Genomic DNA, 25271 nt, shown 5'->3' with positions numbered 1-25271 from the left:
CAGGGAAAGTATGGTTATAGTACATGTATATGATTTGTGAGGCCTTTCCCCGTTATTTCCCACCCTTCATGCCTTCCTTCTGAAACAATACTGTATATATCTTTTATTATCTAGTTTTTTGCATGTTGTTATCTCATTGAAATGGGAGTTCTTTGAGAGTAGAGAACTTTTTTGCCCTTGTTATATCCCCAGTATTCAGCACAATGTCTGACACATAGTAAGCATTTAAAAATCTTTCTCTATCCCTTCTAAAAAAAAAAAAAGGATCACTAATAAATGACCAATCACAAATGCAAAAGATTGATGATGGAGTGTATTTCCCACTTCTTCCCACAGAAGTAAAAGACTAGAGATGCAGATACATACATTATAAACACATGCAATATGTTGATTTATCTTATGTTAAAAGTTATGTTATGTTATGTTATGTTAAAAGGCTCACTGGACAGAACACTGGAGTCAGGAAGGACTCGGAGTCTTACTAGCTGTATAGTCCTGAGCAAATCACTTAACTCTGCCTTAATCCATTGGATAAGGAAATGGCAAATCACTCCTGTTATCTTTGCCATAAAAAGCCTATAAATAATGTGAGCTCATGAAGAGTCAGACATGACTGAACAACAATTAGCTATAATTGAGGGCTTTTTCTATTTGGGGAGAAGTTGATGAATGAGAATGATTCAAAAAAGGAGGAGAAAAATCAAAGAATCATTTTTTAAAAATACATAGAAAAAAGCAAAAAGTTCAGAGCAAGACAGATAAGCAAGGCAGTTTTGATACTTGTATGTTAAATATAACACTAAAAAAAAACTATGCAACATATGATCAAAATTTCATATTAAAAACCATGAAAGGGGCAGCTAGATGGAGCAGTGGATAGAGCACCAGCGCTGAAGTCAGGAAGACTTGAGTTCAAATCTGGTCTCAGACACTTAACATGTCCAAACTGCGTGACCCTGGACAAGTCACTTAACCCCAATTGCTTTGGCCAAAAAAAAAAAAAAAAAAAAAATGAAGATTCTATTTCGAAAGTTTGAAAATCACTAAAAGTAAATGGTGCCATAAGTTCTATATGTAGTTTCTTTATTAAAATACAGAATAAAGGAAAGTTCTCTGAAACCTAAATCTAAGCTAATTATAACCCAAACCATTTAAAATGCAAAATGTTACCTCCCAAAGACTCCTTGATAAAGCCATAAAATTTGACCATAAAATTTGTGATGTTCAACAAATGTTTTTTTTAATTACAGTACTCTAATCTGAATAATATCCTGAGATGTAAATGTCAATTACTCCAATATGTAAAACCCAAAATAGTCACTATCAAATGAAAAGAATCTTTAAATAAATGTCTCTAGAAGCATTTCTACTACCTCTTCAATGAAAAAATTCAGCCTCTAAATCAAAATTTGATATCTCTAAAACAAATTAATTACACAATCTCTCTTAAATCACTTTAAACCACTGTTACAGAATAATAGTGTCTTGTTACATGGATTTTGACTCAAAAAGCAGAACTGTAAAATCACAATAACAAAAATAAAATATAGAGAAAATAACAACAAATGAACAAAATCCTTTCTTCAAACAAAAGCAACAAGAGACAGGTTGGTGCTTCTTGTTTCAATGTACATGAGAAAGAATTATTCTCTCAAACTCTTTATAAAATGTTTCAATGTAAAGAATTACAGAATAGAATATTAATTATACAGTCTACAAAAGCCTATAGATCAACAATGAAAAAACAATGATCCACAACTATAACAGGCACCAGAAGGTGCCTAAAAAACAGTAAAAAACAGTAAAAAACAGACATGTCATTAAAAGAAGCTTACAACTAAAAAAGAAAAGAACAAAATGGTGACATTCCAGAAAATGTCTTTGGATTAACTAACTCTTGTCTTTAGTAATTATAGCATAAGTCTACTTATAATTCTTTTGTTCTGAAATATCAAGAAGTGCCCATACAAATTTCCCCTACCCATAGAAAAATTTATAAGATAAACACTAATGACTTTAATAACTTTCATTTTTAATCTTTAATTATAGTCTTTAATATAACTTAAGTCTAATTATGAGATGGAGCAAATCTGAGCTTCAGTGAGTTCAGGCTGTGGATCAAATGTAAAAGAAATTCTCCCTTTTGGACTACAGATAACATTATATATCCTTTTCTTATAAATGCACAACAGCATTAAGTCAAATCAAAGAAGTAATTCAGTTTTTGATTTTACTTCACCCAAAACAACACAGCCCTTCTTCAAAGCATACATACAGACTCTATCGATGCCACTACTGCATGGTAACCGTATCAAGTCTCAATAGAGAAAAACAAATGTTTTTCAAAGAATGAGTACATGACCTGGTTACTTTGGTTAAATAATTGCAGAAATTTCTCTATCAAGTAAAAGCAAACAGAAACCTTCTGAGAAAGAAAAAAATATGTTAGAATTCTCCAGGAATTCTAAATTTCAAGACACAAACTAAATCAAGATTTTTTTTTTCCTACTCCAATTTTAATGCAATTTCAAATTAACCGGAGAAAAAGTATGAGTTCTAACAGATTGGTGTTTTTGAAGACACACTATTGATAAAAATCTAAAACAAATAATTAAAGAAGGGGTTCATGAGTGCTTAGATCATTACAAACAAAAGATCAAAAGATTCAGCTAAAAACATTATTTATTAGTCAGGCGCTCCATTCTTTTACAATAAAAGTAAAAATCTCTATTATCTGACAAAGCTCTTTATGGCTTTCATGTCTAAGGGAAGAGCTACAATCTGGCTTTGCATCAGCCAGAATTAAACAAGAGCCAAGAGATACTTTGATAACTCAATTATTTCAATCTTAAATCATTTATATTACTTAAGGAGTCAAATATGAATAACAATGCCTTCTAAAATGCATAAATACAATGGAGAAAAATGAGGCAGCACAGCACAATGGAAAGAACACTAGAATTAAAAGTCCAGTCAGTCCTGATCCCTACATTGACAAACTGACCTCAGTTAAGTCGCAAACTCATTAAGCCTCCATTTCCTCATTTGTAAAATGGGAATAATGCTGACTACTTAACCAATGATGCTGTGATGATTAAATTAGATCATTTATTTATTCATTCAAGGACTTTTTTTTAAGTATCACTTGAGAAATGCACCATCTTAACATAAGTAATTTGTAGCAGAAAGTCATAATGCACATGTATATGCACCTACATACATATATACATTCATATATATGAGGTGCTAACTATGCTTTTAACACATGTATATATGTACACATATACAATAGTTATATATAACATACATGTGTATAGATGTGTGATGTATGCCCTTAAGTATATGCACATGCGTGTACGTATGCTGGTTGTATGTAGTATATATGATGCTAAAATATAAACGTGTGTGTACATGCACGTGTGCTAGCTATATGCAGAAATATGCTTGTAGTATGCTAACTATATACATATATACATAGGTGTATACACATGCGTATAAGTATGTGTGTATATATATACATATGTATATATACACACACAGTACAGTAACAGAACGCTTAAAATGTCCAAATTATTTTCAGCATGTACGTATAGAATACAGATGCACTCATAAGGTTTCTCTCTCAAAGATAAAAGCTATGAAGCTATTTTTCTAATTTGTACCCATTATATTTCAACCACCATCGAGATTCTCGCCCAACAACTTCCGCAATTGTCTAGCAAAGATACAAAAGCCTGTATTGCCCAATAAGCCCCAATTCCTCTTCAAGGGATGAATGCAAAGCATTCATCTGTCCAATGAATGAGCGAATGAATCAATCTACCCAGGGCTGTATTCCAGGGGAGGGAAAGTGGCTTAGGCCTGTGGACCGAACGGCATTTCAGGATCCTGACCCGCAGGTGCCTTAGGGCCACTTTCCCCGCGACCCCGAGCTCGTTAGGGGACCCTGAGGTAAGCCAAGAGCTGGAAGGGGTTCCCAGCCTTAGACGAGACGTTACCCAGAGAGGGGACTGCAGCGACACGAGGTCCCCGCCCCGCTGCCTTAGGGCAGCGCCAGCACCGAGTCCCCCGGACCGGCCGCCAACCCTGCTGGAGACCTCAGTCCCCGGTCCCGGTCCCGGTCCGGCTGGAGAAGTTCTTCCGTTTCTCAAGGAACGGACAGCATTTCCAGTTCCGGGGTTTCGTGTTGCCGGAAGTCTGGGAAAGTGACGTAGAAAGTGAGCGCCGCTCTTCATACCTCAGATTGTGAAGGGATCGAGAAACATGGTGAGAAACTGGGACGAGAAGGGACCGTAGAGAGGAATTAGTTTATCTTCACCAAAGAATAAAGAATTTGGAGGAGATGGTGCAAGCCTTCTCGAGCCGGGTTCTGAGGATGTGTTTCTTCTCCGCTTCCTGCCAAGATTATGGATTGGGAACAAGAGAGACGGAGACGAGAGGGAACCAGGGGCGAAGGGGGGAAGTGTTGGGTCGATTCAGTATTTGGTGAGGGCCCTCTAAGGGAGGGGGGGAGAGGAAAGAGGAGAATATCTGATCGGAGATATGGATTTTAACTCAAAGGTATCTGTTGTTTTCAGGGGAAACAAAAGAAAACGAGGAAATACGCGACCATGAAGCGAATGCTTAGTTTACGAGATGAAAGATTGTGAGTGGTCTCGCAACTACGAACCTAAAACCAGATGCATATAGAGGAAAGTCGTTAATTTGCTTGCAGAATTGGTCCCCGGACTCCCGGTTAGGTGTTGCCCGTTTTAAAATGTGACTTAAATTTTTAAAAGCCCCTCTGAATTTAGGGAAAGGGGGAATTTCGAAGAAAATACAAGTCTGAAAGTAAATTTTAATTTTTAAAAATCTTCTCTTTAGGAGAATTATTTTATGTAACATTGCTTGTGATATAGCTGCTCTCAAGTAATTAGTTCCAAAAAAAAATTAAGTTTTGACATTCTTATAGCTTCAGTTACTCAATTCACCACAATTTTATTATATTTAAATTATGGCAGAATAGATAGAGAATTGGCTTTGGAGTCTAGAAAACCTGAATGAGTTCAAGCTCCACAGCCAGATTGAACCAGTAATTTATTTTGTGTCCTGAAGTTAATTATTTGGTACTGTTGCTAAAAACACTTTGTAAGATGTTTCCTTGTATCAGTCACAAAACTTTTTAAAGCAAGCATGGGAAGAATAACACTTGAAACAAAGGATTAAAATTTATGCTTACATACCTAACAGTTTTAGAGATTAGTAGAGGAAGATGTTGAGTTGAGTAGTGCATGTTGTATTAAATCAGTATACTCTTAGAGTAACCTGCTCTTCTGAAAAGTATACAATTGACAGTATTAGGGGAAAAGTTTTCCCTTTCTTTGTATTGGGTAGGCCATATTAACTCTTTGTTTTTGTTTTTGTTTCTTTGCTGAGATAATTGGGGTTAAGTGACTTGCTGAGGGTCACACAGCTAGGACTTAAGTGTCTGAGGTCACATTTGAATGCAGATCCTCCTGACTTCAGGGCTGGTGCTCTAGCCACTGCACCCACATTAAATCTTAATACATTTGTTCTTATTTGGAGAAATATTTTAATTCCTGCACTGATTAACCAGCCCTAACTCTAACTCATTTATTCTGGTAAAGTTTGAGAAAGTGTTTGATGTGATTGTTTATCATTGGCATGTAGATTTTAATCCTTGATAAAGAAGTCGTTGATTGAGAGAAATAAAATTATTTATCACTTTGTGAACCATAATTACTTTTGTGTTTAACTAGGAGTAAATAAAAAATACTACATGTTTTTAATCTCATGATATTAAGATATTTAATTAAGTTACTCTCCAGCCTTCAAGGAACTGATTTTACTAATAGGATAAACCAAACAAATGTAGATTTAATTATTTAGATTAAATTTAATCAATTTGATTAAGTCATTATTCTTGTTAATGACATTAATTGAATTGGCTGTCCTTAAATTTAATAAGGATTTTTTTAAACTAGGATGTTATTCTTAAATTTATTTTTTATTTTGTTAGAAAAGAAAAGGATAGATTAAAACCAAAAAAAAAAGAGAAGAAAGATCCCAGTGCTCTCAAAGAAAGAGAAGTGTAAGTGTTGAAGAAAATCCAAAGTTGTTCCTGATATTTTCCCATGTCCACCTCCATCCTTGCCACCAAGCCCTCTGGAATGACTGCATGTAGTTAACAAACGTCCCTTTTAAACCTCTTCCTCTTAGACTCTTTTCATCTTCTTGTATTAAGAGACTTGGCTTCTCCCAGGTAATAGTGCTTTCCTAGTCACTATCTAGCATTTTCTGAGTTTTCTTTCATACTTCTCTTATATACTGGTCCTTGAGGGTGAGTTGGAATATTCTTTATTCCTCACTTCCATTTGCAGATTCTCCCCTTACCACCATCAACCCATTCAAGTTTATGAACCAGTTAAAAAATCATAGCAGTAATTATCTATCAGTGCCCAGGATATTTTAATGCATTTCTCAAGGAGTTCAGTACCAGGTTCATAATCTTTGTCTTCATCCTAACTGCTACCTTTATACTAAGAAATTTCAGTCCTTCATATTTCCTTTATGTATACGTCTTTGAGAAGGAGTAGGAATATTCTTCTCTTCAGCTCTAGTTCCCCACTCTCTACCTGATCAGTCTATTCAAATTTTTATTGATGTCCCCACATACCCCAATTTTCCCATTCCCTCAGTTCTCTTCTGATTCACTTCAGCCACATGTGGGGATGGTCACACCCTTGATTTCTCCAACAAGTATTTCACTTCAACAATCAAAAAATCTCAAAATCCCTCTATTAGATCATAAGCGCTTATCATTCCATTTCTCCCTATGTCATATCCCTCCTGAATTTATTCTTTGTCCACACTGGAACCTCTAATCTCCCATTCTTCTCTACTCTCCCAGACTTTCACTTCTGCTCTAACTTTACTATCCCCCTTTCTTCAAACTATATTTAATTAATTCATTCCCTACTTTGCCCCAGCTCTCATTGATACCTTTTTCCAGATCCTAATCCTGTTTTACACTGAACATGTATTTCCTCCATTCCTACTCACATCCTGCTGAACAGAGTTGGAGAAAGTCATGCAATCTAGCTAACTGTTTTACTACAAATTCATGTTATCTAATCTCAGTTCCACCCTCACCTTAATTAAACAGTCCTTTTACTTCTTACTAACTGGTTCAACATTCTATTCAGAACAGAGTTTGTTCCAAGCTTTCTCTTCCCTCCTCATGTTCTTTTATCATTCCTTTTCTCTCCTTGTTGAGAATGACACCTCATTTTTTATTGAGGAAATAAAAACCTTTTACCATAAACTGCCTCTTCTTCCTTTCTCTTTATCTCCAAAACCCCTCAATAGCTTCCTTTATTCTCACTTGTATTCCACTTCTAATAAAAAACATGACTCATTTCATCAAGGCCAACTCTTTTTGTCCCCTTGATCTCATCTCTTGTCATCTGTTCAAATAGATCTCCATAATCATCCCTTACAATTCCTGCTGATCACAAACATATCCACGTCTCCTATACTTAAAAATCCTTAGACAATACCATCTTTTCAAGCAAATATCTCTGTTCATAGCCAGCATCTTAGAAAAAAGCATCTAAACCCATTGTATCTACTTTCCTTTATTCTAAATCTCTTGCAATGTGGCTTTTAAAAAACTGCTGTCTCCCAAGTTACCAAGTTTGGTCAATTTGACAGATCTAATGGCCTTTTCCCAGTTCTCATCTTTCTGTATTTCTCAGCTGTATTTAATATTCTTAACTGTCATTTCCTCTCTTAAGTTTTTATAATGTTGTTCTCTTTGTTCTCTTCCTAATTATATGATCATATGATTTGCTGGCTCATTGGCCCTGTAAGGTTAAGCATACCCAAAACCGGTCTGGATTTTCTTTCCTATGTACTCTTTTATTTGATGATCTCAGTATCTTCCATGAGTTAAGTTATCTCTGTACAGAGGACTTCGAAAGGGTGTATATTCCCTAAGCTGTGGTCCTCTACTTCCAGTTCTTTACTGAGTATTTTAAACTGAGTGTCCTATAGGCTTCTCACACTTGGGATATTCAAAATTGAGCTCATTATCTTTTCCAAAAAAAATCCACCTTATTTCCCATTTTCCCTATTTTTCTTGTGGTGCCTTGGCATCAACATGAGCATTATTGACTTTTATGTAGTCGCCCTACATATGCCATCAATGGTGAGATTTTGTTATTTCTCCCACTGTAATGTGTCTATCAACCATTCCTTTATCTTTACTTACATGGCCACAATCCTAGATTCAGGCCCTCATCCCTCTTGCATCTATGGCAATAGCCTTTTTCACGACTTTCTAAATCTTGTCTATTTCACTTTCTCTTCTTCACACCTGCCAGAGTGGTTTTACTGAAGTGCCCTTGTCATTTTCCCAGGAGCTCCTTGTAGCATTTGGGATTCAACATAATGTCCTTATAAAAAGCCCTTTAAAACTTGACCATCAAACACTTCTCCATCCTCACCGTTTCCCAAGATTCCATTTGCTGTCCAAAGTCTTTCTCTTTGTAGGAAGAATAGAGAAAAGAAGCTAAGTCTCAGAGTACCTTTCCCTTTCTTAATGTGTAGCATTCTTTCTAGAGCATGTCTTTTCAGAGTTTGGACTCCTTTCGGTTATCAGAGAACTTCAGTGGTTGTCAAGTGTGTTGTTGGTACTGAGTAAAAATCATTTTACATTAATCTGTACTCTTGTCTTTTAGTCCCCAGCACCCATCCTGCTTATTCTTCCAATATAATACACAATTGGGACCCCCTTACTACATCTTGGTTGATACCAACTTTATCAATTTCTCCATCAAGGCCAAGTTGGACTTAGTGCAGTCAATGATGGATTGTCTGTATGCCAAATGTGAGTATCATCCTTGGAATAAAACTTTTTCAACATGAATTAATCAATGAACACTTACTAAAACCTGTACTATGTGCCAGGTGCTGGAAATACAAAAGCAAAAGTGAAACAAACAGTCTCTCCCTTAACATGTTAAGTTCCATTTACCTACAATACTTGTGAAATGAGGAATTCTTATTACCCTGAGATCTTATATTTATATTTAGTTACTAGAACAGCCATCAGTTTTCAAGGAAATGGAATATGGTAAAAGCATTTAATCCTTAATTCTTTTTCTAAAAGTTGCTTCAGAATTTCTTAGTGCCTTTAGAGCATCAAGTCTCAATGTTAATATTTTATAAATTCTGTGGAGCTTTCTAATTTTGAAATCACTGAATTTTTATTATTCTTTTTTCTTTTCAATGAGGAATGGATCTCATTTCATATTTCATATTATTCATCTATTAAGTGTTTATTGATTGCTATAACACGTGCTTCATTGGCTCCACAGATCAGTGCAAGTATTCCTTCCACCAATATTGATTGCATCTCCACTGTGCCTTATCAGGTGATTCATCCTGTCATTTCATAAATCCTTCATATAAGATCTGATTTATGCTTAAGGCCCTCCTATGAATCTTTCAAGCCATCTTTTCCCATGTTTTGCCCACATTTTCCATTTAGACATGTCATGGAGAAGACATATGCTATTTTTGTGCGTAAGTTTTTATTGCTAATATTGTCATGGTAAAAATGACTGGGTTTTTATGGAGCATAAGCTCTGCTGGTATCTACCAAATTGAACTTGCTTCAGGTGTGGGCCTTATGGTTATGTGCTGAACTTATCACCAGAAAGTTTGACTAGCAGAAAAAAATTTTTTTGGTCAAAGAAGTGCAATAAAATGTTTTGTTTTGATATGAAGTTGTTGCTATGTAAGTCAGTAAAGAATACGCCCATGTTGATGAAACCACGTATATTCTTGAAGGACTGGCACATAAAAATTATTCATGGAATAAAATGTATAACTATAAAAAAGTTTCAGTTTTCTCATTAACCTTCAAGGATAATCCCATAAATGCTGATTCTTATACCCTCCCATAGTTTTGCTTCTTTTATTTGTTTTTGTTATTATCTTTGTTTTTCCACACTATAGTAATTTCCTGCCTCGTTGTAATAAAAGCTATTAAGCAAAACTTTGTGATGTAACAACCATTTTTGACAATTTGACAATATCCACTACATTGCACAGCCATAGTTCCCTAGGTATATTATGAGGAGAAATTGTTTCATCATTTGTTTTCTGGAACCAAGATTACTCATTATAATTCATCTCAGTTCAGCTTTGTTGTTTTGTTTTGATTTACATTATTGTAGTAATTGCCTATGTTGTCCTAGTTCTACTCATTTTACTCTATATCAGTTCTTATAGGTTTGCCTATATTTCTCTGGTTTCCTCAAAATTATTTAATCATGTAATATACTGTTAGATTCATATGCCACACTTTGGTAAAACATTTCCTCTCTAATAGCTATCTACTTTTTGAATTTTTATTTGTTTAGAGTTTTTGTCATTACAAAAATACTACTTTGAATATTTAGGCATATATAGGGCTAGCCTTTTCTGTCTTTGGCCATTATGAGATGTGCCCACTCATGAGACTGTTGTGTCAAAGGATTGGAACAATTCAGAGATTTTTCTCCTACAATTCCAAATTATTTTCGAGAAGGATTACTCCATTTTAATCCTTTACTCCATTTAATCCTTAATTCTTTTTCTAAAAGTTGCTTCAGAATTTCTTAGTGCCTTTAGAGCATCAAGTCTCAATGTTAATATTTTATAAATTCTGTGGAGCTTTCTAATTTTGAAATCACTGGGCATATCTTAGTTTCAGCCTCTTTTAGCCCCACCATTGACTATGTCTTTTATCATTTTTGCCACATTGAGCAGTGTTGCATTTATTTTATTAATGATTTGGAGCATTTTTTCATCTCTTGATAGTTTGCAATTCTTTTGAAAAATATATTTTTGAATGCTCATCTTTTCAAAATAGCTCTTGATCTATGTTTATGCTACTTTGCTATATGTGTCTTGATATGACTTGAATATTAGACTTTTATCAGGTATTTGATACAAAGATATTTTTCCTACTTGAGTTTTTCATATTCTAGTATAAACTAGAATATTCCAATATGAAGAACAAAATTGTTCATGTAAATTTTTTGTTTTCTTTTGTTTTGCTTTAAATTTTATGCAATTGAAAGTCGTTTCTCTTTTATGATCACCTCTGTTTTTTGTTTGGTTAAGAATTCTCCTAACATGAAACAATATACTTGAGGGCAGCTAGGTGGCGCAATGAATAGAGGACTAGCCCTCAGGATCCTCCTGACTCTTTGAACTCCCTGAGTTCAAATGTAGTCTCAGACACTTAACACTTGTGTGACCTGGGCAAATCACTTAACCCCAATTGCCTCTACAAAAAAAAAGAAAAAAGAAAGAAACAATATACTTGTGCTTCCTTAATGTATTAGTTTTGATGAACTTTTTTAAAAATTTTTTTGCTAAAAGGAATGATTCCTTGGGTAGAGGTTTGAAGAATAGATTTAGAAAGAAAGATGATATAAATACAAAAAAAACCACATTTTTAAAAGAATTCTAATCATGGGTCTCACAGGTGCCACCTGCCACCTCTAGTTTATTGCATTTGGAGTTTAAAATATAGTTATTAAACTTGAGATTTAAGCTTTTTGTTCCTCTTAACCTGGAGTCTATGAACTTGTTTTTTAAATATTTTTACGTACTTTATGCATTTAAAAATAGTATTCTATGCGGGAGTCGATAGGTTTCACTAATCTGCCAAAGAGATGCATGGGACCTTTGTTGTAAATTAATTTGCTTATTACTTTTCTCTAATTCTATAAAGTAATCCTTTGGTGATTTGTTCTAGTTTGAAATTTACAAAGTAGTTTTAACATTTTTATTATATTATATTATATTATATTGGTCAGTATATATATACTGGGAGTTTTCTAAGTAAGTCATGCTATAATCAGAAAGTAAGGTCATAATATATCTTAAGTAAAGTGATAGGGTTTCTTTATGGGACAAATGATATTTTTTTTAATTATTATTATTATTACATATAGGCATTCCTTGCATTACTGACTGTGTAATGGCTGAAATTGAAAAACTGGGACAGAAGTACCGAGTAGCCCTGAGGTAGGGACATACTAGGGATTCCTTTGGTCTTGTTTCATTTATTTAATGTCCTAAATTTTCTCATCTTATTAACTTAGTTAAAATTCAGTCTAATTACCTATAGAGTTGTAGGTAAGAATTCAGAGCTCTAAAATTCATAAGCAAGGATATTTTGATTAATCATATTTTTCTACAACTTTTAAATTTTTATCTCCATATTCAATTAAAGGTGACATTTTAACTTTCCTGTTCTCTTAAATGATATTACTGTGTCAGAACCCTGACTTAACAGAATTTCGGTTAAATTAAATTTAAGGAAAAGCACCCCACCCTTAGTTTTCAGTTCTTTACTACAATAAAAAGTGATGCTATGTTGGATTACTTACTATCTAGGGGAGGGAGTAAATGAGGAGGGATGAAAAAAATTTGGGAACACAAGGTTTTACAAGGGTAAATGCTGCTTTTTTTTTTTTTTTGGTATGTTTAGGTCTCTTCCCTCCTTATTTTATACCTATCCAATACAATGTGCTTACTGGTGCTCTCACTAGGTTAAGGTATATGTACAGTTGAGTAACTTGTGGAGCACAGTTCCAAATTGCCATCCAGAATAGCATAATATAACCTGTTCTGAACAGGATTGTTATCTATGCTTTTATTTACATCATTGATAGAACTGAACTATGTAAAGAAATGCTGCCATTATTATCTCCTTATGAATTCTGTTGTAAATCCATTACTTAAAAAATGATAGTGACCAGATAGCCTAGACCTATCTCTGAATTCAGCTTTTATATCCTTGCAGGATTGCCAAGGACCCACGATTTGAACGGTTACCATGCTCACACAAAGGAACATATGCAGATGATTGCTTAGTCCAAAGGGTCACACAGGTATCCATTTTGAAGGCTCTACTTTGTGCTTCACCTAGAAAAAAATTGCTTTAATAATTGGTGACTGTGTTCTACGTATAGCCAAAAAAAATCCACTTATCCTAGGAGGAAATTCATATGGCACCTACTCATAAGTGAGAATATCTCTTCCTGAGGGGGGGGGAAAAAGAAGAGATAAAAAATAGCTCCTCATAGTAGTCTCTTGGAGTGATTAAATCTTTCACCTAGAAAACTACTTATTTTATGTGTTAATATTGTTTTGATAGCTTTTTTCATTAGTATTCTCTGTAAACTAGACAGTATCATTAGTCTGTCTATTCTAGATGATCTCAGCCCCTGTCTCTCTTCTAGCACAAGTGTTACATTGTGGCTACAGTCGATCGAGATCTTAAGCGAAGAATCCGGAAGATTCCTGGAGTTCCCATCATGTACATTTCTAACCATAGGTAAGACATGGCTGAAGATAATGAATGGAATGTGGTTATTCGTAATTTTATGTCCTTTTAGATATGTTTATTCATTTAAGGTCAAGATGCAAAACCTTACAGATAACAGTGTCAAATATTTAAATAGTTAAATATTAAGGCGGGGGTTGGGGGAATAAAGATGAAGCAACAGGGGAAAGGACAAAAGAAAGTGCTAGGAATTAAAGTGAATGGTATTGAAATACAAGACCAGGGGTCCTCAAACTACGACCCACAGGCCAGATGCAGCAGCTGAGGACGTTTATCCCCCTCACCCAGGGCTATGAAGTTTCTTTATTTAAAGGCCCACAAAACAAAGTTTTTGTTTTTACTATAGTCCGGCCCTCCGTCTAAGGGACAGTGAACTGGACTCCTATTTAAAAAGTCTGAGGACCCCTGTACAAGACAATAGTGGAGGATATGGAGGTAGTTGATTTTAGACAAAGAAATCACAAATCCAAGTCTAAGACCTAAACGTGTCAGAAATCTCTCTGACATCTTGAACCTGGTTTACTTTTTAAAGTCCATCTCCAAATCTGAATTGTTTTCCTCGTTTTCTATAATTTGGATTCTGCCTAAATTGAGTTAGTATACTCTACTACAAATTCCTTCCTCAAATTTCTTTCTTTTTTTTTTTAATAATATTATTTTTTTCCAAATACATATAAAAACAATTTTTGGTGTTCATTTTTTATGAAGTTTTGAGTCACAAATTTTATCTTCTACTTTCTCCACTTCCTAAGATAGTAAGCAGTTTGATATAGGTTATATATGTGCAGTCTGTATTCAGCTTCCATCAGTTCTTTCTTTGGATGTAGATTGAATTTTTTATCATGAGTCAGAATTGTCTTAGATTATTGAATTGCTGAAAAGAGGTGAGTCAGTCATAATTGATCAGCATACAATGTTGCTCTTACTGTAAACAGTGTTCTCTTGGTTCTTCAGCATTTCTTTCAATGCCTGAATAATTCTAGATTCTAAGATAAATTTCATACTCTTTTATGTTGCTGCAAAACCAAGAAGAGAATATCAATCAGATAATACAAAAGCAAAATAAAGGTCATTGAATAGATTTTTCAAGCTTTCTGAACAGTGTATTAATTCTTTCTTTTAAATAGGTATAACATCGAGAGAATGCCAGATGATTATGGAGCCCCTCGACTGTAACATCAAGAGACTGAACTTCTGTGATGCCAGTCTACGAAATATCCATACAGTTAACAAAGAAATGCCATTCTAGTCTCTTACTTGTTGTATTGTGAAAATGTGCTTACAGAGACTTTAAAAAATTTTTATTCCAAAATGGTTTTTTAATCTTAATGAAAAAATCATTTAATTTACATATAAATCAATTTTGTTCAGACATTTCTGTAGACTGAGTTATCCTTATTGTCTCATTCTTCACTGTTGGATAATAGGCTTTAAACAAGCATTTCAATGGGCTTTCTCCCCTTGACTTTACCATTATTGTAGAAGCTGCTTCTATCTACAATTTTATTATGTAAGTGAGGAAAATATTTAAACTGTCACTAGATGTAAGAAATATTTCTTGAAGAATATGCTGCCAGATATCTTAGGGCATATATTTCAGACTTCTAAGCATTAGTTTCTAATTTGTATTAGAATTATGAGGAAGCATGCTTGATAATTATACAAGTTGAAGTCAATATTCTGGGAAAATGTCTTAATTTTCTCTTCTGTTGGACATTTTTTGAAAGTTTTTATTGATATCTTTTACATTGCATTCATTTCTTAATAATCACTACTCCAAATGAGTCCCCCAAAAAAAGAAAAAAAAAGGAATCCAGTAGGACTAACCTATCTACAAATTCAAATACCACATGAACTGTTTCATAACCACACTCCCTCTGCAAATGAAAAAGAGAGGTATATTCTTATAATTTGGTGGGGTTGGGTTAAAGGGGCAGGGATGCTATATCGACTTGTGAAGTTCAGTCTTTACCGAATCCCTTTGGAAAGTATAATCAATGAGATATTTTGACTGTTGGTTAAGAATGCATTTTTAATTCACTTTGAAGAAACATCTGATCATTTTGTTCTTTCCCATTTCAACCACCCATATTTTTGTTTTTCATTCCACAAAAATTATGTACAGAACTCTATGTACCCTGTACTAGATATTGGGGGAAAAAATAGAAAGGTTAAATAAAGTTCCTGCCTTTAAGAATCATTGGGGGTATTTGACATACATAACTTTTTCCAAAAGTTTAGAAATAGAAAATACAAATGGGACTATACTTATGAGTCGCAGAAGGGCTTTATGATAGTGGAGATCCAATTATAATTAGAGGTAGATAATAACAAGTTAGTAGTGAAGAAGGCATTGAAGCCATGAGAGAGAGGACAGCTTAAGGGGGATGTGATTGCATGTTAAGACTATGTGATAAAAGAGCGAAGTTTGACACAGGTCCAAGATTGTGGTTGCATAGAATTCAAGGGATTCAATGAAAGAATAGGATCCCATGGGCTAAAATTCCTTATCAAAGTCAGAGTCCAGGAGTAATGGAAAGCTCTCAAGTGATATCTTAAAAGCAGAAAAACAAAATAATACCAGTGAGAAGAAAAAGGAGTTATCTGAGGACATTTGTGTGGGTGTCCTCTCAGATTTTTAAAAGATGTGTCCAAAAGCATGGGCAGATAAAATGAATACAAAAATGTGATAGTCCTAAAAGAACAGGGTCAGGCAGCAGTGTTTCTACTGGGCTTATATCCCAAAGATATCTTAAAGGAGGGAATGGGACTTGTATGTGCAAAAATGTTTGTGGCAGTCTTTTTTGTAGTGGCTAGAAACTGGAAGCTGAATGGATGCCCATCAATTGGAGAATGGCTGAATAAATTATGGTATATGAATGTTATGGAATATTATTGTTCTGTAAAAAATGACCAACAGGATGATTTCAGAGAGGCTTGGAGAGACTTACACGAATCGATGCTAAGTGAAATGAGCAGAACCAGGAGATCATTATATACTGCAACAAGACTGTACAATGATCAATTCTGATGAACGTGGCTCTCTTCAACAATGAGATGATACAAACTAGTTCTATTTGTTCAGTGATGAAGAAAGCCATCTACACCCAAAGGACTGTGGGAACTGAGTGTGGACCACAACATAACATTTTCACACTTTCTGTTGATTGCTTGCATTTTGTTTTCCTTTTCAGGTTTTTTTTTTCTTTCTGGATCAGATTTTTCTTGTGCAGGAAGATAACTGTATAAATATGTATACATATATTGGATTTATTTATAACACATATATTTTTTATTTTATTTTTATTTTAACACTTAACATGTAATGACTACCTGCTATCTAGGGGAGAGGAGGTGGGGAAGTAGGGAAAAATATGGAACAGAAAGTTTTGTAAGGGTCAATGTTGAAAAATTACCCATGCACATGTTTTGTAAACAAAAAGCTTTAATTAAAAAAAAAAAAGAACAGGGTCAGGAACAATGAAGTTCAGAATGATTCTAGGTTGGCAAGAAATGCAAAAGAACTTTAAAAAATTTTGAAGAATTGTACATGTTCAATCTATATTAGATTACTTGTTGTCTAGAGGAGGTGTGGGGAAAAGGGAAGGGGAGAAAGGAGAGAAAAATTTGTAACAGGATTTTGCATGGGTGGATGTGAAAACTGTATGTTTTGAAAATAAAAGCTATTATCAAAAAAAAAGATCATGGGTAACTGGAAAAAGGAGTTTCAGTGGAATGTTACGATCAGAAGCTGGATTGTAAGGAGTTAAGAAAAGAGAAGTTAATAGATGGCCTTTCAAGGAGTTTAGTCACAAAGGGCAGAAGGGACATACAGTATTGTAAACAGGAAGGGAAGGATAGAGGGTTTTTCAGTATGGAGGGGACACAAGCATGTTTCTTTGTTTATTTTTAGGCAGTAGGGAATAAACCAGTAGACAGAAATTGAAAATAAGTGATAGAGTAACAATAAGGACAGTTTGTTGAAGGAAGCAGAGTGTAATGGAGTCACTTGAGCAGGTAGAGGTGTTAACCTTAGTAAGAAATAAGGCTATTTCATCATGTGAGACAGAAATAAGGATATAGGAGTAGAAAGCATCTGAGTCTTATAAGATGAGGAAGAGAGCTTACAGTGAATAGTCTCAATTTTTTTTTCTGTAAAATATGAGGCAAGATTTTCAGCCAAGGGGTTGGAGGGAGAGCCATAGAAGATTTGAGAAGAGTATAAAAAGTTTTGGAAAAGCAATTTTAGAAAGTGGAAGAGTAAGTTGATAAAAACAGGTATAAAACAGCAGCAGTAAAAGGAGGAAGTGAAGAGAAAGGAATTTGTCATCTCTTCCTGGTTCCATGTACGGCAACTGTGAAGTATGGAGTACCCAAAATTAGAGTGATTGAGGGTATAATCTTCTATGAAAAGAGGTTTCTGTTAGTGCCAGAAATTTATAAGAGAATGAAGTGAAATAATCAAATGGGGAAATTTTTTATTTTATTTATTAAAATTTATTTTAAAATATAGCCAAGGAGATTTCTGAATGGGAGGATGCATCTCAGCTCTAACCCCCTCATTATCCTAAAACTTCATGAATTGTGCCAAATAGAGTAACAGGAATAACAGGAGATGAAAGTAAATACATTCCCCACATGCTAGTAACTACAAGGAAAACTAAACAAGAGAAGATGATGTAATTAATTCGATTTATGCCTTGCACTTTTCTCTTCACAGTTCTCAGTCAGGGGCAAACCTTTTATGATTTTGACTATATCTATTATGGCCTCTTGAAGGTTCTTCTCAAAAAGTGACTCATCTAAAATAGAAAGACATTTAGGAGATAGGAATGAGGGATTATGGGAAAGTGGTAATGTGCTAGGTCACAGAGGGTCCAAATCCCCAACAAATAGTGCATTGAGATTTAGAAATGTTTAGAGAAAATAACTTCAGTAATAAGGGGAAATTTCATATCTCTAGAGGTCTATTTGTATAAAATAGAGAAAGAGAAGGTCAATGAATTGGGTTTGCAACTAAAAATACTAGAAAAGGAACAAATTAAAAACCCCCAGTCAAACACTAAACTTGAAATTCTAAAAATAAAAGGAGAGATCAATAAAATTGAAAGTAAAAAAACTATTGAATTGATTAATAAAACTAAGAGTTGGTTCTATGAAAAAACCAACAAAATAGACAAACCCTTAGTAAATCTGATTAAAAAAAGGAAAGAGGAAAATCAAATTGTTAGTCTTAAAAATGAAAAGGGAGAACTCGCCAGTAACGAAGAGGAAATTAGAGCAATAATTAGGAGTTACTTTGCCCAACTTTATGCCAATAAATTCGACAACTTAAATGAAATAGAAAAATACCTCCAAAAATATAGCTTGCCCAAACTAACAGAGGAAGAAGTAAATATCCTAAACAGTCCCATCTCAGAAAAAGAAATAGAACAAACTATCAATCAACTCCCTAAGAAAAAATCCCCAGGACCAGATGGATTTACATGTGAATTCTACCAAACATTTAAAGAACAATTAACTCCAATGCTAAATAAACTATTTGAAAAAATAGGGATTGAAGGAGTCCTACCAAACTCCTTTTATGACACAGACATGGTACTGATACCTAAACCAGGTAGGCTGAAAACAGAGAAAGAAAATTATAGACCAATCTCCCTAATGAACATTAATGCTAAAATCTTAAATAAAATATTAGCAAAAAGATTACAGAAAATCATCCCCAGGATAATACACTATGACCAAGTAGGATTTATACCAGGAATGCAGGGCTGGTTCAATATTAGGAAAACTATTAGCATAATTGACTATATCAATAACCAAAAAAACAAAAACCATATGATCATCTCAATAGATGCAGAAAAAACATTTGATAAAATCCAACATCCATTCCTAATAAAAACACTTGAGAGCATAGGAATAAATGGACTTTTCCTTAAAATAGTCAGGAGCATATATTTAAAATCATCAGTAAGCATCATATGCAATGGGGAAAAACTGGAACCTTTCCCAGTAAGATCTGGAGTGAAGCAAGGTTGCCCTCTATCACCATTATTATTTAATATCGTATTAGAAACACTAGCCTCGGCAATAAGAGTCGAGAAAGATATTAAAGGAATTAGAGTAGGCAATGAAGAAACCAAACTATCACTCTTTGCAGATGATATGATGGTATACCTAGAGAACCCCAGAGATTCTACTAAAAAGGTATTAGAAATAATTCATAATTTTAGCAAAGTAGCTGGCTACAAAATAAATCCCCATAAATCCTCAGCATTTTTATACATCTCCAACAAAACCCAACAGCAAGAGATACAAAGAGAAATTCCATTCAGAATAACTGTTGATACCATAAAATATTTGGGAATCTATCTACCAAAGGAAAGTCAGGAATTATATGAGCAAAATTATAAAAAAGTCTCCACACAAATAAAGTCAGACTTAAATAATTGGAAAAATATTAAGTGCTCTTGGATCGGCCGAGCGAACATAATAAAGATGACAATACTCCCTAAACTAATCTATTTATTTAGTGCTATACCAATCAGACTTCCAAGAAAATATTTTAATGATCTAGAAAAAATAACAACAAAATTCATATGGAACAATAAAAAGTCGAGAATCTCAAGGGAATTAATGAGAAAATAACTTCAGGGCATTCTGAGCTGGGCTGGCATGGTGGTTCCTGCCTGAGCTGAATGGCTCTTGAGCCCAGCCTGATTCTTTTCGAAGCCAGACTGTAGAAGCTAAGCCTGGGAGAACAACTTTGAGGAATTCTTAGTTCTCACTGAACTCTCTGTCAGAGCCCTGCTCAACAATGCTCAAGCAGAGTCCAAATTGAGCCCAAAGAGAAGCTTTTGGCATTCTAGGAAAGATCTAACATGGCACCTTTGATTCTAGGCAAAATCCAGTCTAAGCAGTCCCTGAAGCCTAGGCAGGGACCCAACATGGGAATAAGCCCTGACCCAGGAAAGAAGGAGAAAGGACACCAAAGTAGAGCCTACAGCAAGGAGAGGAACTGGAGTTCAGGGCTTGTAAACCTTTAGACCCTTGAAAAAAGAAACTAAACAAATTGTGGTACATTAATTTAATGGAATGTTCATGTGTCCTAAGAAATGATGAAATGAACAATTTCAGGAGAATATGGAAAGATCTATAAAAACTGATGTAAAAAGTGCATAGAAGTGGACATAAAAAGAGTGGATAAAAGTAACTATATGAAAGGCATTACAAATAAAACAATAGACAAGACTAGGAAAAAAGAAAAACTTGCAAGTAGATGAAAGTATCCAATAAAATGAATAAATGCTTTGGAGTGAAAATGCCTGAGTAAAAGGAAAGGGTTCTAAAAAATTAAAATTATCCTTCCTCCCTCAGAAGTTATAATGGAATAATGGTTTACAAAAGCATTAAAAGAATTAAAAGAAGAATTAGGGATAGAAATTATAACAGCAATTAGAGTTCTCAAAAAAGAGATCTAAAAATCAAAGGAATAGAGTATTTAAAGCAAATGATAGAGAATCTCTCCAAAATATTAGTTCCCAAGAAGAAGAAAAATGCATTTAGAACACAAAAATTAAAAGATAGAAGAAACATTAATAGAAAAAGAAAAAGACAAAAATAAAGATTAAAACAAATTAATTCTCTATTAGCCAAGACAACTGACTATAAAGTTAAAATGTTCAGAGATAATATAAAGATCATAGATCTTCCAGAAAGGAAAAAAAAAAATAATGAAATAATAGCAATCCTAGATACCATATCTCAGGGAACAATACAATAATCTTCTCAAGAAGTATTGAGCACAAAGGCAAAATTGGCCACAACAGTCCCAACAAAAACAAGAGAACATTATTATCAAGCTTTAAAATTTTAACTTCAAAAAACAAGAAGTAACTTTAGGGGGGCAGCTAGTGGATAGAGCACCAGTCTTGAAGTCAGGAGGACCTGAGTTCAAATCTGATCTCAGACACTTAACACTTCCTAACTGTGTGACCCTGAGCAAGTCACTTAACCCCAATTGCCTCAGGGGGAAAAAATTAACATCAAATCACAAATATTGCAGATAGCCAAAAGGGATCTTTCTGCATGCCAAGATAAGAGTTTGAACCACCCAAGACATGAACCATCAAAAGAAAATTTGAAATATGATATTCTAAAAGGAGACTCTGTCCTGGTCACAATTCCAAGGCAAAGGAGAATGTTTGAGGTCACTCACAAACCAGAGCATGGGCCAGGAGAATAATAGATCCTACTGAAAAACTGAAAGCTTACAGATCCCAAAAACTAATTCCAAAAATAACTTCATAAAAAACCTCGAACTTTGGGCAGTACTCCTCTACCCTAGGAGCAGAGTCCAATTTTAGTATACAGTTAGAAAGTCAAAAAGGGAAAGTGAGCAAACAATAATAATAACAAAAAAAAAAAAACAATCATAAAAAGTTATGGTAACAAGGAAGATCAAAACACAAACTCTGGAACAAAGTCAAAATGGCTATATCCAAAGCCTCAAAGAAATGTGAATTGGGTTCAGGTCCAAAAAGAATTTCTGGAAGAGCTCAGAAAAACATTTTAAAAGTCAAATAAGAGAGCTAAAGGAAAAACTGAGGGAACAAAGAGAGTGATGCGAGAAAATCATGAAAAAAGAGTCAATGGCTTAGTAAAGGAGACACCAAAAAAAAAGAAAAATACCTAAAAAATTAATTTTTTAAAAAGCCAAATAGACTAAATGGCAAAAGAGGCATACACACACACACACACACACACACACACAAAAAAAAATGAATAAAAGAATACCTTGAAAAACAAAATTGACCACATGGAAAAGATACATAAAAATTCACTAAAAGGCAACGATCAATTTGCACTATAAAATACCGTATCTTGCAAAGTTGAACTTTATCATAAATAGAAAAAATGAATAAACAGAAGTGATGCACCAGAATCTTTCCTTCAAAAGAAATTTGATGTGAGCAAAGCATTTGGTGTGCAAATTCATCAAATGAAACACAAGAAAGACAAGCATTTGTAAAAAGAAAAAATTAAGTTCAATCAATGCTTACACACTTCTGGAACTAAACAGTTTTTGATTTTCAAAAATTCTCTTCTTTGAAGTCTATGGAGACATCAAAAAGAATTTCTATAGATACATTTCAAAGAGACCAAAAAGAAAAGAACTTGATAATTTTTCCCTGAATTAGAATCCTAGATCCCCCATTAGTAAATTAACTTGGTAGTGAAAGGGGAATACAGAGGAAAGTCATTTATGGAAGGGAATGTAGTAAGGAAGGATTGTGGAGAAGAGAACCTAGAGACACAATCTTGCTGTGATTCTTTTAGTCTTAACCTACCTTTTGGAGGGTATATCCAAAGTTTTGGAGAGTAGAACCAAGGCGAGAGAGAAAATAAACTGTGGAGAGAGTAAACTTTGAAGACATCATGACAAATTTCTCCAGAGATGAGGTAGGAGATCCTTTAAGATGAGGTGTTTTGGGGGGTGGGGGGGAGTTTGAGGCAATTGGGGTTAAGTGACTTGTCCAGGGTCACACAGCTAGGAAGTGTTAATTAAGATGAGTTTTTTCAAAGAAAAGTAGTTACTTCAGAGAACTTTTATTCTAACTCTAGAAGAGGCACTATTTCTCAAGACCATATTCTTCCTTAAGGGAGGAGTAATTTAGATCCCCAAAAGATCTGCATTAAGAAGATGGGTGAAAAGGATAGGTCCATAGGTCCAGAAGGATGATGCGCTAGACCCAGAATGAGCAGATGATAAATGGGAGGATTTAAATTGGATTGAGTCCTATGGCTCTGGATACAAAAGTTCATGTGGTTTTACCTCTTTGAGTATTTCTAGGAATTTGTCTCTTCAAAAGATCTTTCAAATGAAAAATATGGGGAAGAGAAGCATGAGAGAAAAAAAAAAATCACACTTTTAGATGAGCTAGATAAAGGATGGAACAAAGATTGAGTCTTCTAGAAGCCCATGAATGGGAAATTAAATCCTAGAGTATAAGGAGGAATAAGGAAGAGAATGAATTAATGGGCATTTATTAGGAAGATTCCCATAGATGAATATTATACAAACCAAAAGATGAGATGGGGTGGGACAGGGGAGATTATGTAGAGTATTCTTATCTGGTCTTGGAAAGGAGAAGGGAGGAGAGAAATGGGAGGGGAGAAAAGAGATTAAAAAAAGGCAGAGAGACAAACACATAAGAAACAGAATCAAAGTAGATAGTAGATTCATCCAAGAAATCTTATGTAAGATAATAAGAAGGTAGAGAGAGTTATAATACAACAAACCATATGAACTGAGTACATTTTTAAAGAGGGAAAAATTAATATTACAAGTTAATGGAGGAAAATACAAAGATTACAATTTTGAATATGTTAGTATATAACCCAACAATCAAAGAGAATGTCAAAATAAATTTAAAAGTAAAAACCCAACAATTTTCTGCATGCAAGAATCATAAACACACACATAAGGTTAGATTAAACTTTGGAATAAATTTATTTTTATTTAATTCCTATTATCTATGTAGAATTATTGATAGTCAATTGTTTGTTTAGTTAAAAGTTGAGTTGTTTCAATTCAATACCAAAATATTTTCTTATTATTATTCTCTATTCTTGTTTTCAACTAATTCCGACCTTAGCTCCCCCCAAATCATGGTCTGGCTAAACATAGATAATTGACATAATTCTCTGGGTCTCTTTTTCCAAGTGTAACCAAGCTACAGAAATTGGATGGACTTATGGGAAATTTAGTTCATGAGGACGAAATAGGTTCCTCTCACTTTGGGGATATCGAAATATATAGATGCCGCTGGCTTGTGGGCGGCCTGGATAAATATACTGTGAGATCTGTAGTAAGAGTAAATAAAGAGGAGATCTGTATTAGCAATACCAACAACCGTAGGTGGGCAAAAGAGCACAGGGATCAAGATTGCTGGAGACAGGCAATATCTCCTCCAGCTTTGCACTAGTTTTATAGCTAAAACCCCATCTCAAATATTGCTAGTTTAGAGGTGTAAACCTGCATTCAGAAAAAAGTAATTATCCTTGATTGCTCTCAAGAGAAAAGATAGCCATTAGCATATACTTGCCATCAAATGCTGATTACAGAAAAAAATTAAAATATCTAATAAACTTCATTATTAAAGTAGACAGAAATCATACAATTTATATAGATTAGCATATATTAAAGCATACAAGAGTAAATGATATCTTCACCTGAAAGACATCAGTTCAAACTAAGAGCTAGAGCAGAAATGACTTCACCAAGAGAAAGTCTATTCTCAACTTATCTAGAACTGCAGATGCTGAAGGACAAGAGATATGATTGAAGCTGGCTTTTCCTACATGTCTACAGTTCTGGGAGTCCAGTCTTCCATTCAAAAACCTATGCATATGTTTTTGAAGATTAGATTATTAGAGGGAAAATAAACATGAATAACGAAATCTACTATTATAAAGACAAGAGTGTGGGAGGAGAGGAAGACAGTACTTTGAATTCCTTGAAATAGGAAGGAGACTAGCCTTCTTAACATCTTCTTATCATGAAGTGTATCTCCAATAGTGTGAGAGCATTTTTCTAAAGAAGAGAAAAGGGGATAGGATCAAGGACACATGTAGTACAGCTGGCCTTGACAAAGATAAGGGCCACTTCATTATGAGAAATCAGAGAAAAGGAGGAGAGAATGGGAGATGATATTTTGCTACAAAGTAAGGGAGAGAAGAAGCTGATGATGAATGGCCTCAAGTTTCTTTTTTTAATTATAAAATTAAATTTTCTTTTTTGATTATCAAGCATTTTTTCTCCCTTCCATCTTCCTCTACAACTAGAAAAACAAAAATA

At 34.3% G+C, this 25271-nt stretch overlaps 2 protein-coding genes across 5 annotated transcripts in view; one reads left to right on the top strand and one right to left on the bottom strand.

The window, feature by feature from the left end:
• Window positions 1–4095, bottom strand: part of AREL1 (apoptosis resistant E3 ubiquitin protein ligase 1) — a 66935-nt gene extending 62840 nt beyond the window's left edge. For all 3 annotated transcript variants that reach the window (XM_051977597.1, XM_051977599.1, XM_051977598.1), the window contains exon 1: window positions 3999–4095. The gene's annotated coding sequence lies outside the window, so the exon portion shown is untranslated. The remainder of the gene's footprint in view (window positions 1–3998) is intronic.
• Window positions 4096–4178: 83 nt separating this feature from the next.
• Window positions 4179–16296, top strand: FCF1 (FCF1 rRNA-processing protein). 2 transcript variants are annotated; one of them, XM_051977600.1, is made up of 8 exons: window positions 4179–4266; window positions 4578–4645; window positions 6020–6091; window positions 8742–8890; window positions 12015–12087; window positions 12869–12956; window positions 13308–13402; window positions 14539–16296. In XM_051977600.1, the coding sequence occupies exons 1-8, from the start codon at window positions 4264–4266 to the stop codon at window positions 14585–14587; spliced, it is 597 nt and encodes a 198-aa protein (XP_051833560.1). In that variant the 5' UTR covers window positions 4179–4263; the 3' UTR covers window positions 14588–16296. The 2 variants fall into 2 exon arrangements, with proteins under 2 accessions (XP_051833560.1, XP_051833561.1); XM_051977601.1 differs by lacking the exon at window positions 4179–4266 and adding an exon at window positions 4329–4485.
• The last annotated feature ends 8975 nt before the right edge of the window (window positions 16297–25271 follow it).

Source organism: Antechinus flavipes, chromosome 2 (assembly GCF_016432865.1).
Source record: "Antechinus flavipes isolate AdamAnt ecotype Samford, QLD, Australia chromosome 2, AdamAnt_v2, whole genome shotgun sequence".
In the NCBI taxonomy this organism is placed as follows: domain Eukaryota; kingdom Metazoa; phylum Chordata; class Mammalia; order Dasyuromorphia; family Dasyuridae; genus Antechinus; species Antechinus flavipes.
This window is presented reverse-complemented; position numbering and strand designations above follow the sequence as displayed.